The sequence below is a fragment of the Cygnus olor genome, chromosome 6 (assembly GCF_009769625.2).
Source record: "Cygnus olor isolate bCygOlo1 chromosome 6, bCygOlo1.pri.v2, whole genome shotgun sequence".
NCBI lineage: Eukaryota > Metazoa > Chordata > Aves > Anseriformes > Anatidae > Cygnus > Cygnus olor.
Genome location: NC_049174.1, coordinates 24,903,963 through 24,920,195, shown reverse-complemented (window position 1 = coordinate 24,920,195; position 16,233 = coordinate 24,903,963). Strand labels below are relative to the sequence as shown.

At 38.0% G+C, this 16,233-nt stretch overlaps 1 protein-coding gene across 2 annotated transcripts in view; it reads right to left on the bottom strand.

The window, feature by feature from the left end:
- MYLK (myosin light chain kinase) overlaps positions 1-16,233 on the bottom strand; it is a 208,572-nt gene that overhangs the window by 143,817 nt on the left and 48,522 nt on the right. For both annotated transcript variants that reach the window (XM_040562079.1, XM_040562078.1), the window contains exon 2: positions 2,255-2,412. In XM_040562079.1, coding sequence (XP_040418013.1) covers positions 2,255-2,404 — 150 coding nt within the window. In that variant the 5' untranslated portion in view covers positions 2,405-2,412. The remainder of the gene's footprint in view (positions 1-2,254; positions 2,413-16,233) is intronic.

The window sequence follows — 16,233 nt, the reverse complement described above, 5'->3', positions numbered from 1 at the left end:
GAGCTCTGAGGCTGCAATCTAGAAGGACTGCAGCTATTAAATGACGGTGTCCTTCCAAACTGTGGCATTGTGTCCCCCCTCCCCAGTCCATGTTACTAGACCAGGAACACAGTAAGACATTCATTTGGACCCAGCAGTTATAAACAACAGAACCAAACACAAGCTCCCCAAGCACATTACATTATAAACAACAGATCGCACAAACTCAATTTTTATAGGTGGTATAATCATTATAAAACTTGTTTTTCTTGCACAAGATAGTAAGGAGAACATGCTGTGCTTGTATTACTCTGTATTTCCAATTATTATAATGTAGGTTGTTCTCCCTCCCCCGGATTTGCAAGCTTGTATCTCAGCCTCCAACTAGAGTTGATTCCAGGGAATTTGGAACTAATGCACAATGATAAAGATTGGCTGTTTTATGTCTACAGCTGTGTTGTATGCTTCTCAGCTGCATTAGCTGAGAGAGGCAAAACAAAGCTGCACTAAGCAAATACCAGACAATACTCAGTGCACAGCAAGAGGCTGAAGTGCCAAAGACAGTGGCTGTAATTACCTATCTTGGCTTGCCGAGCCATGGAATACAACATAAGGCAGTCTATCTGCCACAAAGTAATTGCAGATCTCATATGTATTTCAACAAAGCTGTAGTCTCAATGCTCAGCACTTTATAAAGCACTTTAAGCAATACAGGTTTACTTCATCTATTTGACATGCATTCAGTCAGTATATTATCATCTGCATTTTAAAGACAGAAAATTAAAAGATTCAGCCATTTTCATATAGCAAAAAAGCAGAAATGGAATTTAGATTTTCGTCAAGAGGTTCAATCCAGAACTTCCATCAAACCTTCATTCCTTCAAGGAACTTAAGTCGTTAAGTTTAATTAGTATTGAATTTGTGTATTTCATCCAAGCTACTAAAAACCCTGCGTAGTTTACCCTTCCCATGTTCAAAGCAACTCTAAAAAGGGGATGGATATCTTTGAAGAACTAATATTTTAAAGCTAGGTCTGAAAAAAATATTCAAAACAGTGATGGCACTCTAACTTGTAAGACAGTCAATTTTACCACTGTTTTCTTTTGACAAATAATAAAAAGTCTGCAGAGTGAATGAAAAATTGGAAATACCCTACTTGAGTCTTTAATTAGGAAACATAAGAAATGTAAAACTAAAACTTAGCAACATCACAGAATTCAACTTTCATTTCACTGTACTGTTATTGCTAGTTGCAGTGCTGTCTGGAAGAACCAGTTGTGGTTAGAATAGTATTGTACACAGGTATCACATAAATAAAGTAGTAACATGCCATCTTTTTTTGCATAAATAAATAAGATATATATCAGATGCCCTCTACTGGCCCTCTGTTTAAGTTAGTTTCAGAAGTTATAAATTTCCCAAATTCCTTTTAGCCTTTTCTTTTGTTATCGTAAAGTTGCAGTTTCCTGCCTCTATCAGGGAAATCCCACCACTTCAAAGATTAGAACTGCATTCAGTTTGATGATATAGCTGTCAGCACTCAATCAGAGCATGACATGGACAGGAGGAAGCTGAAAGGGCTAAGAGGGAAAACTGACAGCCCCAGGAGAAAGATTTGGATCAAGGGAGAAGAAAGGAAGATAAACAGAACAAGTAAGAGGCCATACCAGGGTTGAAGCATGAAAAGAATATGGATGCTGGTAAGGACAATTCAGTGCCTCAGTTGTGAGGCGAAGGAGAGAACATGGGATCCACATATGCCCACGCTCTGCCAGTCTGTCCTCTGAAAATGCTTTTTCCTTTCAGATTAGCTACATGTATGGCAGGTGGTGCAGATACAGAAAAGTCACAACTCTCTTGTACAGATTCATAGCTTAACTACCAAGAAGCACATGTAACACAGTTAGCTTTGTTCTACACGTAAAGCTTCAGAAACAGGCAACTTTGGGAAGCATGGAGATCGATATGCAGTAGGAGAACATGTGCTCTCTGATTAGAGACAGCTCCTGAGGCAGTTTTCCACTGGTACTTAGCTCAGTGCCTAGCATGTTCATCTAGGTTAGCTCAGCACACTGTCAGGTTTTGCAACACTCTCCTCTACTCAGAAACAGACCTGTCACACTCCTGCCCTCTCAGGAATGGAAACACTGGCGTATTCTTCTTAAGTAAACGTCCCATATTGAAGAGGCAATTTCGCTAGCTTTGCAGACTATGAGGTAGCCTCAGGAAAAGGCGCAACCAAACAAAGAAGCCCTCCATCATCTCCATTTCTTACCTTTCCCTCAAATCTTGCAGTGGCTCCCAGCTGCACCCGGATATTCCGAGGAGGAAGAGTAAATGCTGGTGCTTCAGCAGGAACTGAGGGGCTGAGTGTCAGGGAGGTTTTGGATACTCGAGTAGTTGTCACCAATTTCACATCCCCCATGATGTGGACTGTAAAAGAGAAACACAAAGGGTAGTGTAGAATTTACGACCATTAATTACTTACAGTTGCAGCTAAGAACCAGATCAGAAGCAGATTGTTCTGTATGTATGCTATATGCATATTCATAGAGTCTTCAGCCTGAAGAAAAAAGTGCTATTTTTTGGGTGGGGAGCTGAGACCCATGAAGATTTCCTGGTGTGCCTACAGTTGTTACAGGGTCACAGCCTTGAACTGAACTCACTTTGAACCCTCCAGTCCCAGGCCAGCTCCTTAACCAAGGAGTCATCCTTTACAACTGCATTAAATTGTAATAACTTACTTCAGGAGGATATTTTTGCAATATGACTTTGATTTTCCTGGCCTGGAATACACCAAAATCAATAAGTCTCTAAAGCAGAGCCAGTGTTAAATAAGTCTTATGAAATAAAGAGACCAAGAGACCTCTGTTTGCACTGGAGTTAACTTGTGAGTGGGAATGTGGAAAATCTGATTTTTCATATCGTGCTTTCAAGATCTTAAGAAATATCTGGATATCTCCCTCCAAAGTACTGCTAGTACATAACAGATACTTTTGCTGAAATTCTAAGTCTCTGCTTTACTGCAAATCCTTCTACAGCACATAGACTAGTAAAATAGCACCAAATTTCTTGCTACAAAACTGGCACTTAAGAAATCTCATTATAGATATCTGCTTCAGAGGTGATTCTTTTGCTACACACCTCATACTTCCCTAAAGAAAGAAAAAAAAAAAAAAAGGAAAAAAAGGAAAAAGCACTATTATATTTGTTAAAAAGTAAAAGCTCAGGTTTTCCAGAAAAAAAAAGAAATAGATGCTCACCCTCCTGCTAATTTCTTGAATCGTCTGCATAAATTAGAAGCCGCTCTGTAAAATGTCTATTTAATAGACAAGTTTAACAAAGAATAAAACTGAGAGATGGCTTGACTAACCAATAGATCATGTTGAACCTATGAAGAACACTGGCCTTGCAACAGTCTTTTTGATCTCAAGACCACTGCACATTTGCAGCTTCTGCAACCAACAACAGAACCTATTCCATGAGTTTTCCCTTGCAACTCTTTCTGAAAACATCCAGCTTTTCTCTGAGTACAGAGGCTGAGAAGAGCATTTTTCAAAACTGACTAGACAATTTAGGAACACAAACCTCATTTATTTCTATTACGACGTATACTCTGCTGTCATGTGTGCTTCTGAAAGCCAGTCTGAGAACGTAATACTTCCATACAGCACACCTGACATGTTCAATAAACATACAGTGTGACAATCTCAAGAAACACCTCTTCATTGTTAAAAAACAGTTTAAGAGGGGAGCTCCTCTCTTGGAAGTTACTAGTCTGGAAGTCGGATGGCTAACCTAAGCTACAAGTTTTGGCTCCTTCACAGTCAACAGAGAGAAAGAGGCACCTCCAAAGGTTGTTTTGTTCTAAGATGAAGGAACCACAGAGCTTTCTTGTTCACAGTATGCACCTCTTAGAAACCATGGTTTAGAAGGCAAATATTTCCAAGATATCAGTTAAATTATGTATGTACACAGATTTTCTAAAAGTACTTTAAAACTCCTTCCTCAGTCTTCCTAAGAATCTAGGTGACATGGGCTTTGGATTTCTTCTGGAATGGTGTTAAGGTAACATTTCTGTATACCAGCATGCAAAAGAAACAAGAAAGCCCTCTAGCATTTTTAATGATCGAAATGCTTAGACCAACATGTAAATGGAATAAAGATGACTCTAACCATGATGCAAAGTTTTAACCTGTAAGAAATTACCCAAGAGCTAATCTTGCAGAGAATCTGTGTACTGGCAGCCAGTCGCTTGAGAACTCAACTTAAGTCTCCCTTTCTAGTGTAAATAACTCTTCAAAATATAGAAAGAAAGAAAGAAAGAAAGAAAGAAAGAAAGAAAGAAAGAAAGAAAGAAAGAAAGAAAGAGAATTTTACCCTGATTTATCACAGAAACCATATGAAATCATAACATAACTTTAATTGGGAAAAAACTGCTTGTATTCCGCAGGCAACAGAGATGAAATCGTAGACTTCCTTCTTTTCTAACAAGTCGATGTAGCACCCTAAGAGACAGAGAATGACTGTCTCTCCCAGCTGTAGTTACTCCAATGAACAACCGAAAGCTTGAGAGAAGTATTCATTCAATTAACTGTTCTTTCGTTAAGGACAATGCTCCAAACTCAGTTCTCAGATAAAACTATAATTTATCCCAGCAGACTTTCCATCAATTCCACAGCTGTAAACTGATTCCTACCAAGCTAGTATCTGTCAGCAATTTTTTTTTTTTAGATTGATTTTTCTTTGTAGATAAAGAACACACATTTTTCAAATCACTAATTACTATAAATATCAACTGATCTTTTATCACTTTTGGTATTTGACACTGATAATTTTATATCTGCCTACATTTTCTGAGTTGGCTTTCATCCTAAATTGTATTTCTCATTCTCTTTTCTTCTGTTCTCCTTCAAAAAGTGCTTTCTTTAATTTCTCTTTTCACAAACGATCTTGACTTTTCAACATGCTCAACTTACTACTCAGTCTTCAGATTTTCTTCCCAAATGTTCTCCTCTGCTAAGCTACCCATTTCCTTATCCTATCAATGCCAAAGTCTGCAATGTCCCTCTAGCTGTGAAATCAGTGATGTCTCTCTAGCTCTTAAACAGCAAATCAGTCTGCCAACACAAACCTACAATTAAAATTTTCTGACCATTTGCAATAGTAACGATGTGCCAGGTATAATGCAGGTATGATGAAAATTTTCTCCAATCTGAAGACACTAATACGTTTGATTCCATAACAAACCAGTAATAAAACTTATCGTTCTACACACATCTGTATCAACTTTGCAGAGAATTTGAAAAACAAACAAACAAAACCACCAACAAGCAACACAAAACAAAACAGCAAAAAAGCATATACTCCCTAAACCGTGTTAAAAAATTAAAACTGCAACAGCAGTTGAAAAATCTAAATCACCCAGAATCCAGTTCAAGCTTGATATTCACCTATGTAAATGGAACTCCATTTTGGCAAATGCCATTAAAATGGCCGAAACAACTAAGAGAGAAGACCACATGCACTGCAGATGTTCACAGGACAATTCTCTAGGGTCCAAAATGTTCAAGAAGTATCTGCCCCTATGTACAATGCACTGCTTATGCAGGGCATCTTTAAGGAACCTTGTTAGGCAGGACACCTGCTCACACACAGAAACCTCCCCATGGGGTTATGCTGTGAGACCAGATTCAATAAGTATATGAAGGAAAGCCACCAGCACATGCCTGGAAAACAAGCTTCATCCAACATACGCTCATCCTTCAAGCACCAACGTGCTCAAGTATGTATGGACTGCATTGGACAAAAGTCCTCTGGCTGGAGAGATCATCTGAAGAAAAGACTGAACTAAACTCCAACAACATTTTTCCACTGATTTGTCTGGTTATTCAATTAAGCTCTACACTATGTGGATTTAAAAAAAAAAAAAAAAAAGAAAGAAAGGGAAAGGGAAAGATAAAAGGAAAGGGAAAGGGAAGAAAAAAGAATCAGAGTTGGGAGAAAGAAGCAGAGTAGGGCAACTAATATGGGCATTTGTACTGGTCAGGTTACATTTCTTTTGCATGTTGGTAACATGCCAGAAATTGTCAACAAATTGATGCCTAACTTTATAGTGGGACTGTAATGTATAAAATAAAGTAATAGCTAGTCTTCTGTATAAGGACATCTTGTGTGGATTTATGCTTTTATAAATAAAATGTCTAAAAAAGATTGAATTTACCAATGCATATTATCTCAAGTCAGCACAAGCAGTTTTCTAGCAACATAAGCCTCTAATCATCCACATTTAGCAGTCTGACTTTAATTAGCTGTGTATGCTGAAGATGTTTCTAGCAAATAATTAGGAACTATTTTTTCAGCTTAGAGGATGTTTAACAATTATGTTCCCAAACAAATAAATAAATCCATGTTGTGCGGTCTGGTGTTAATATGGAACCACTATGTCCAAATATTTCAAGGAAATAGTGTTCCAAAAAACAAATCTTATTCAAGCTTAAAATTTGATAGGCAGGAAAAAAATGCAGGCACTTAAAAACTATGGAACACATCTAACTGGTCTTCTTTTATGTAAGGAACTTTCTAGAATGAGCCTCTCCCTAAGATCTTTTTCTTAGCAAGCTTGCTGCTGAATAAGATTTCAAAGATGCTGCATGAACTCATAACATTTCATTTCACATACTGTGCACACCTATGGTCTTTAAACAAAACCAACTGTAACTGAAGTTGCAATACAAACATTGTGGTATAAAACATAAAAGAAAACCAGCATGCAAATGTTGGCTTTCAGGCTAGTGATGTGGTTAGACAGCATCTCTAATCTGGATTTTTTTTATTCTTAATCCTTTCTAAAAAGCACATAAATCCTTACAAATTCTCACAGTGTGCCCTCTAATCTTTCTAATACCAAAGCAGACTAATGTGTTTCAAGCATTTTCTTCTGGGAACAAACCTCTGTCACTCAATACTCTGCTCACAAATATAAACCCAAAAAAGCAAACACTGAGAAATCCATCTCATAGTTTTTCTCGTCCACTGAGTTTATATATGTAAATACTTACCATCAGCTCCCTACATAACCATTTAATTATACTAATTTCCTTTTACCAAGTCCTTCCTCCAAGGCAGAAGAAAAATGAGTTGCAGAGAGGGCGTGTGTGCGTATGAGAGAGGGAGTGTGTGAAAATGAGAGGAAACCAGAGCTGCCAGTTGAAAAGCCTTTATTGGACTTACTGATATTGCAACTCTGCTTAGTGCAACGTAAGCAGCACATTTTTTCTTGCTCCAGCTTTTCTGTTATTTTAGCCAGACTGCCCTCAATAACCTCTGAACCATCTCTGAAATCTGGACACTGTCTTTTGAGCTCTTTAAAAATAGGAGCAAAAGGCCAGCCCAGGGGTTGGAGCATTTGTCTGCTCTTTGGGAGCCCTGGTTGAATTCCCTGCTCTGTAATGGGACTGCCTGCATGACCTCAGGCGAGTCACTAAGCCTCTCTTTTGCCATGGCTCCCCATTTGTGAAGTGGGGATTATTTACTTCCTTACCGCAAAGAAGTGCTATGAGGATAACTATATTAGAGGGTGGGAGTCAGGCTACAGTAACAGGACTATATAAATAGCATAGCCAGAAAAAGGGGGGGGGGGGGGGGGGGAAGGAGGCCACAAAATTACTGTAATTTACAGGAAGCTGGATCTCATTATAGATTTTTTTTTTTTTTTAATTAACCAATGGGGTGATGTTTTCAAAATGCATGCATTTTAAAACACTAGGTAAAATTTACTCCCTTACACAGATCACTGAATTCAACAGTTTTGCTAGGGACTAAATGTCATCCCTTATGCTTTAAAACCCTCAGTATTTCAGAACCTGCTTGACAGCTTCCTCTGTTCACACACCTTATTTCCTCTCTTACAGTTTCTTTCTTTGGCACAAGGACTAAAATGTGGTTACCATACACCTATACAAATCTGAACACACTCTCCCCAGAACTACAGAAATGAATTTTTGCAGCCACGTGACTTGTGTCTATCTTTTCAGTCTTACCTTACAAGAGCACATAAGGCAGTATCCTGTCTTCTCTCAGCCAATGGTACCCAAGAAACGGTATGCAGGGAGAATGATAAACCACAGAGGTCCAGCAAAGCAATTCAGGTGATAAAGTCACGTGTGGATTTAGCAGGCAAGAAGAGGCAGAATTGGAACAGAAAGCAAGGAATTCGTAACCCCACTAATCACAGCCATGTTCTAGGAAGCCTCTCCTTGTATCAGTCCTGTCTCAACTCAACTGGAGTTTCTTCTTCCATTGCCTCATACATAAATGACCATCTTATTCTCCCTGGTTCCCTGCCTACCCAACCTCTAGAAAAGCCTTTTCATCATAAAGATATTCAGGGTGTTTTCAACCCAGACCCCAGAATGTCCAATCGTTTTCCTAGTAAAATTCAATAGCAACTATTAGCCATGCCAGTAGGAACAGGATTAGATGCCAAACCTTCACACACAACTCCACGTTCCAAAAATTTTGCAAGCTTAAGTTCTGGCAACACCATGCATGTAAAATCCCTGAGTATGTTCCCGCAAAGTGCATTTGTGTAACTGTCCTACACAAATGGGAATTACAGGCCAATTTGTGATTTGTGCAAAAGCTTTGCTGTCACTTCATTGAGCCTAAAAAAATCCAAGTTGCAATTTCATTTGGGACCATTATGTCAAAGACTTTCCCAGAAGTAAGCAAGGTCTTCAAATCCAATTATTTCAGTGCCTTGTATTTCACACTCAGCAAGTCAGCTGTGTGGCTTTGCATCAGCAAGAATCTTGGTGGTACATCAGAAAAAGGACAGAACAGGTTCAAACTCTTCCAGGTGCTCATTTTAACAAAATACTATTGCAGCCCATGTATGGTATTTCAGACACAACAATGTTCTCCAGGCTGCTTTAAAGACTGAAATATTCTCAGCTCTAAAGAAGATGTATGTATGTGAGACTGTGGTGGAGAGCTTGAACTATTAAGTACAGTAGGAACTTTCTGAAATGAAGCTAGGTCATTTTCTTTCTTCCTTCTCCCAGATCTTCTCTTTATCTACTTGCTTTCATGACAAAGATGAAACAAAACCAAACAAAAACAACGGTGGTGTTTTGTGGAAGATTTCCTTTATTTTACTGTGTCTTGGGCATCCCTGTAAGAACAATGACAATTCCGACCTATTTTTTCAGGGCTGCTTCAAGGGTTAGTTCATCAGCTTTTATGGAATATGTGAATCACAACTACTGTAGAAGTGTCCGTAAGTAAAAGTGGCTAACCCCATGTGACTTATTATTTAATATTTAACCTAAAAGCAGCCCTCTTTGTTGGAAAGTCCGTAAAAGAGACAAAAAGATACTGTCATATGGTTTGCATGACACAGAGAACTGAACCACTTTTACCAGATAAGGTTTAAGAGAATCTGTCTATCTAATCAACAAATTTGGTCCTTCTTTTAGATTTGCATATCTGTTGCAGCATGGGCTTTATCCTGTAATTGTTTCCATGATACGATCACACTGCTGTGTGAGGAATTTCATCCTGATCTTGTGAAAGAGAATAATTCAAGATGATGCTAATTGACATTTACTTATATAAAGATTATTAGAGCACTAGAAGGTTGGTAGTCAAACATCCTTAATTACTTATATAAACCATAAAAGGAAAGAAAAAAAAACAACAAATAACACCCACATGTTTTTTCCAAACAAAAAGAAAACCACAACCTCCTTATCCATCAATTTGTGCTGCTTAGCCAGAAAATCACTAGCAAGGATGCGTGTTTCTTGCAGATACTGCCAGTTGTAACCATGCTCTAATTTTCCTCAATTTAACAGTTCTGTTTAGGGTACTTGACCATCCCAGGCCCACTGAGCTGTGGATACCTGACTTGTACAGACGTCTAACTTCACCTACTGTCAGTAGTCATGTCGCTGAAACAAACTACATCTAACAAGAGCTGTGATATCTGCTTTTGTACAATCACACCTTAATGGTTTATTGCTATATTAAAGTAGCTGCAGAGGGTATTTCAGGTATAAGGAATGATACGGAAAACCATATGAAGAGAGAAAGGGATATGTACCTTTGATAACATATATTTATCTTGATTATAAACAGACAGGTTACATAATCCAGTTATTCCATAACCACTGAACGTTAAAATTTAAGAAAAGAAAAAAAAAGATACACATTACAAGCAGCTGGACATGCAACTTAAAAGAATGCAATGGCATTTTAAGACTCAAAAATGTTAATTTGAAACATCAGATTAAGGAGCTGTAAATCAAGACAGACCGTAAGAAATACAACTTTGCAGCTGTTATCTTAGAAGAAATATGAGCAACTAAATATGACATGCATTGGGCAGGTTCAGTAAAGCACCCATACCTATGAATTATTTTATAGCAACAAATTGAAGCCAGAGGGAAACACAGATGGCAAACGGGATGCAAGCTGGGCTTGTTCTTACTGATTCCAAAGTGGCTTCCTATAGAAGAACATTGGGGAGGGTAATTCAATATGACTTCAAAACCTGCTACAGTTCTAGTTTACAAGCAACATAAAAAGAAAAAAAGAAAAAAAGGTAAGACCTACAGAAAGGTTTTCAGTGTACTAAGCAGCAGATCACTGTCAATGAAGTTCTACTATTTTTTCTATAAGGATCATTTCTAATACTCAGTATATACCAAAATGTAACACATTAGACTTGGAAAGGTTTGGACTGAAAGTCTAAATCTGAATTTCATCATTGATAACCGGTGTCATAAAAGAACAAATTTCTAAAGATATCTTTTGTGGTCCTTAAGAAAGAATTTTCAGGATTTGCTGAGCAAGCACTTGGTACAATTTCTGAAGAAAAAGATTTTGCCAGTCATCATCTTGCCAATGAATCTTTACATTTAATTTTCACCTTACATAATTTGTTTCACAAGTACAGAAAAGAACTGGTAGAAGTTGGTGTTGATGATAGAAACATGCATGAGATAAGTCAAAGATCTTCCAAAATTCAGGGATGTTTCTGGGTGCGGAAATGACCTTGATCACTGAACAGCAGGACATTGGACTACTATCCTATTTTTGGAAGAAGGAAAGTGGTAAGGGCAAAACTGGACTCATTATCTCAGGGGAACATAGAACCCTACCTAGTATTTAAGGAAAATCTCCTTTCACTATTCAAACAGTACAGAGCTTGTGACACCTTTAAGGAGAGCAGTATTTAAACTCCCAGTCTGTTTAGGAACACATTGCCTTCAGTCTTCAGGCTGTACTTCAGATATCTAACTCCCACTCCACAGTCACTGGCCAAATCCATGAGGAGGGCTTCCGGGGAAGAAAGTTAATTCATTCCCGTGTTCACGATACACACCTGCAAAACGCCATCACTTTCTAAAAATTCAAAACAACTGTAGCTGTTCTGGAGTTGGGACAAAAGCCAGCTTGCCACATGGAGAGGTAACTCCTTCTTGTCCATCTACCCACAAAGACAAACCTGATGGGATACACTGGCAAATGAAAAGCAATCTGGTTTGAATGGGGAGCAGGCAGCGAAGCCACAGACTCATGGGTCCAAACCAAAAGAGAAACGCACCAGGACAAGCACTGGCACTAAAACTCCTGGGTTGGAAGGGGAACCACAGCAAAGACTGAAGTTTTCTGGAGACAGTTTTAAGCAGCTGTTTTGAGAGCCAGCTGTATGTTTCAAAAAATCTTCTCTATCCCAAATTAGAGCAAAACCTCTCTCCACTGCAAGACTAAACCAACCATTTTCCAAGTTAAAAGCACAACTTCTTATGTTTGTAAAGGTACTTACAAACAAATTTAAAAAAAAATAAAATCAAGATGTCAAAACTCCAAGGACTGAATACAAAAATAAATCTTTTAATAAGAAAGATAAAATCTATTTATTTTGTAGTTCCCATTTTCTGAGTGCATGGTTCAGAAAGACTCTTAGCAAAACTAAAAAGTTTAATTTTAGATGAAGCTAGCATAGGACAAGTTTTATAAGTTTTAAATAATAAGCTAGCTTGGAAAAAAAAAAAAGACAAAAGCAAGAGCTTATTGACTTGCCTAGTACTATACAGCAACAAGGGACAGAACTTGGGAAGTGAACATTTTGTTTGAGATACTTCATGAAACATGTCAAGACAGGCAACCTAAAAGAAGCTAAGATTATTTTCTCCTGATTATTCTTGCTTTACCATTTGATTTAAATAAAAGAAGATTCATAGTAAAAGTCATGTTTTTGCAGTGTCTTAGTGGTGGTAGAACATTTGCTGTGAACTACTGGTTTAGCATAAGTTGTCTTCTCTCTTTTTTTTTTTTTTTTTAAAATTATTTTTCTTTCAGGTTCCACTTTTCAAAGAGTAACCACAAGATTAACTTTCCTTGATGGTGATACTGCAGGTGGCCAATTGCTGTTGCCCATTTCCAAGCCAGTAGGGCCATAAAGTTGCATGAAAGGTGAGTCATGGAAGATTTGTGGTTCATAAAGCATAGAATATTTAGCCTCCACATTTTGCTTTGTGATTTAGTTTCAAATACAGCCAGAACTCAAAAATGAAAAAGAGACCCAAGTCTGCCAAGTTCTATGCCATTTGGGAAAATGAACACATGCACTGTACTGGCTGAGGTGTGTGAACCCCGGGGTAGCATTGGAAAGAAACCTGTTCACTTCAGCCAGATGTAGACTGGGCCATGAATAAACACCACTAAGTTTCAAATTATGCTGCAAATACTTAATACTAAAGGAATTAGGTTCTTCGTTTGAAAGAGCCACTGGTTCTTCATGCTGAGATACTTTGTACAAGGCCAGATTCTGTGCTGCCTTCCATTCTATGAAGTCCCATTAACTGTCAGCACAAAACCTGGCCCATAAGCTCTCCCACAAGTTTATTTTTTCTGGAAACTGCAGTTTTGTTCATGTATGCAAGCCAGAATTCTCCAAAAATCATCTGTTACACGTCGATCTTTCACGACGTATTTGGCACCGTAAAGCAAATAAAAACACTACCTTAGTGAAAAAGTTATAGCCTAAATGTGAGATGGGCTATACAATGACAATTTTTTTTTTTTTTTAAATTTTAATTACCAAAGAGGCAGTTGGTTTTATTTCATAAAAGCACCTAAATTACATGCAGAACTTACTGCTGCAAGATGCTCCAGAAAGCCAGCCAATTGCAGGCTTGACAAGAACATCTCTGTTAGATTGCAGAAGAAATCTTTCTACAGGGATGACAGCCCTCACAACTTCAGGATAAAGCAACGTGTACTGGAGAGAACAAACTCCTGGTTGGTCCACAATGTTCTTTCACCCACATTACTTATCAGGCACAGGACAGCTTCCTATGGCCTTTTTCTTGTCTCTTTTCATAGAAAGAAAAGAAGTAAAAGCTTCAAGAGTGCCATCTCAAAGAGAGCTATACCAGAGATTACGAAAAAATTAAAGCAGTCCTTATATGATGAAATGTGAGCCCCTATATGCATCATTTGAGCTGGAGACTTCTTTTCTACTTTACCTCTACTGTACAGGTTTTAGCAACGATGTAACCAAACAAGAGCAGCTTCTAACACTGAAGCCACCCACCTGCTCTTCTTGGAGCTGGTTAGGTTCCATATCCAACACTGCATGCTGCACTCAAAACTTGAACCAGCTAGAGAGTTTTAAAACTAGCAAATAAAAATTGTCATAGGTTTTTATAAATTCTTGTGTGGAGAAATTCCCCAGTTGGGCCCCACTAAGTGCAGAAGTTAAGCTGGTAATTATATTGAAACACTTAACAGCTTGCTGCAAAGAAAATGAAGAAAAAATAATTCTCAATGGGAAATAAGAACAGAAGTCATAAGCTTTTAATTGTACCAGGGAAGAATCAATTTAGACATTAAGGAAAATGTTTAAGAATTGAAGCAGACCTGGAAGAGATTGCTTAAGGAGTCTGTGGAGTTTTCAGTGCTGGAAGCCATACAAATGTCTGTCAGGAATGACATGTACAATTGATTTAGCCTTGGACATGGGAAAGACTGAATGGCCTTCTGAAGTCCCTTCCAATCCCATGACTCTATGAGTCAGCTGACAACTAATGTTAAATTTGGAATATAATATAGGACTTTCACATGCTGGATATGGGCCAGCAAGACAACTATTACTCTGTAGAGAACACTATAAAACTGAAAAGAAACAACTGTTATAAGGTGAAAAAAAATCAGCCTATGAAAACCACAACAATATCAATATATAAATCATTAACATTGAAGGGCTTACAAGAAGGAGGGAGACAGAAGGAATTTGGATTAATCTTACTCAAGCGCCGGTTTGCAAATCTCAGCCAAACGTCCATTTCTGATAATAAGCAAATACAATTTTCATTTGAGACATGTAGACATGAAGGCAAAGAAATTAGTGCCTTTAAAGACTGTTCCCATTTCCAACATAAAGAAGCTGCCCTGTTACATTCAAACACCTTACTGTATAAAAAAGCTCTTTTACATACTTACTGGGCTTGCAAATCAGATAGATGCAGTAAATTATACAGATTACAACAGATTTATTCAGCTGTGTTCCACAAAAGCACACATTGCATGGTCTTGAAGCTATCATCTTAAAAGTGTACGTAAAGGAAGATTCATATGTGAAACAGTGGTTTGGAGCCCCTTCACATTTCAGTGGGGCTGGTATGAGCAGAAGACTGGTTGGATTCAGTCTGAGATCCAAGTCTGTCCTGACTGCTCTGCTTCCCGCTGGAAGACAAGCCCAAGAAGGCCCATTTTCCTTCTTCTGCAATGGAATTTCATTAGGATGGTCTTGTCAGAAGATCTGGGCCCCATCCAGAACTTAACCCCTCTTTACATTGTATCAATGCTCAATGAACATATCAACCTTTACTCTTTAAGGAGGGAAAAAAGTGGTATAAATAATAAAATCAAAATCCTTCCATCATGATCACAAAGCACAAACTTTCCCACTCCCCTTTAAAAGGCCCAGGTGGAGCAAGGTTTATCACTGCAATGTCCTGATGAAGATGTTCAGCAGATGCTTGATCCTGTTTGTTACCTCAACTTATCTACCACATTGAGAGTAACGGGCATAAGCTCTCCTCACTGGCAGCAAAAGATAGGAGGTAGATACCTCTTCGTGCCACTTCCAGGCAAAAAGGATGTGTGGCAAGGAGAGAACAGAGAAGAAAAGGAAGGACTGAGATTAAAAAAAAAAAAATCAGGAATAAGAAGGAAATTGACAGGAGATTAAATTAAAGACAATTCTGAGGATGCAGAAAATCACTGAGGTGGGGAGAAGAGTTTGGTCACAGGGAGAGAGAAAAAAGAACATGGGATGAAGACTTTCAAAGGCCAACTAATTTTCAGCTGAACTGGCAGTGTGGCTGAGAGTCACAATGGCTCCACTGCTGAATCTTGTCTTTAATTGAACTAATATCAGGATACAGTTACTCACTTAATTTGTCTAGTTGCCAGTTTAGGGCAATTCTCCTTTATATAACATCCACCAAACTGCTCTGAATGCCAATACTGAAAATGAGCAGGTCAGACAGACACCAATTATACAAGTGTTTATACAGATGTGAATAAAAATGTGAAACATTGATATTAGAAACAGAGAAATGTATTATTCACTTTTCTAAGATACAACATTTAAGGATATTTTTCAAAAAGGAAAAAAAAGTTTGTTCTTCAAAAGCAACTGGCACTTCACATCACATTACCTTTTTTGTATCTCTTTTCTATATATAAAAATTGTTCATGTTCTCTCTATTCTCTCCTTTTCCTTTTTCTTTCAGGGATTTCTTCTTTAATGATAGATTAAGAGAAGCATCCCTCTCTTCTCCTTAAATTACCCCTCCCCACCACCACACTGAGATACTTACACTTAGCAGAATAACATATTGAATCCTTAACCAAGATTAAAATTTAATCTCTCTCCATCAAATTTATTCTCACAATCTATTTCTGCCAAGGAGGACAGAAAGTAAAACCTAACCTAGTTTGTTTTTTTTTTCTCTCTCTTTTTTTGTCTTCCTGAGCACATATTTTATTTCAGAAGTAATGTATCTGAGGTAAACACTAGACAAAATAACATTGACTCACTTCAGTTTCACCAAAGGCAGTAGAAAGACTGCCAGTTCCTTTAGTGGCACCTGAAGAGGGAAGGAGGCCCAAGGCAAGCTCTTCATTTACAAGCACCGGCCAGGAGACTTGTGCTCATTACAGAGCTCTGCAGTC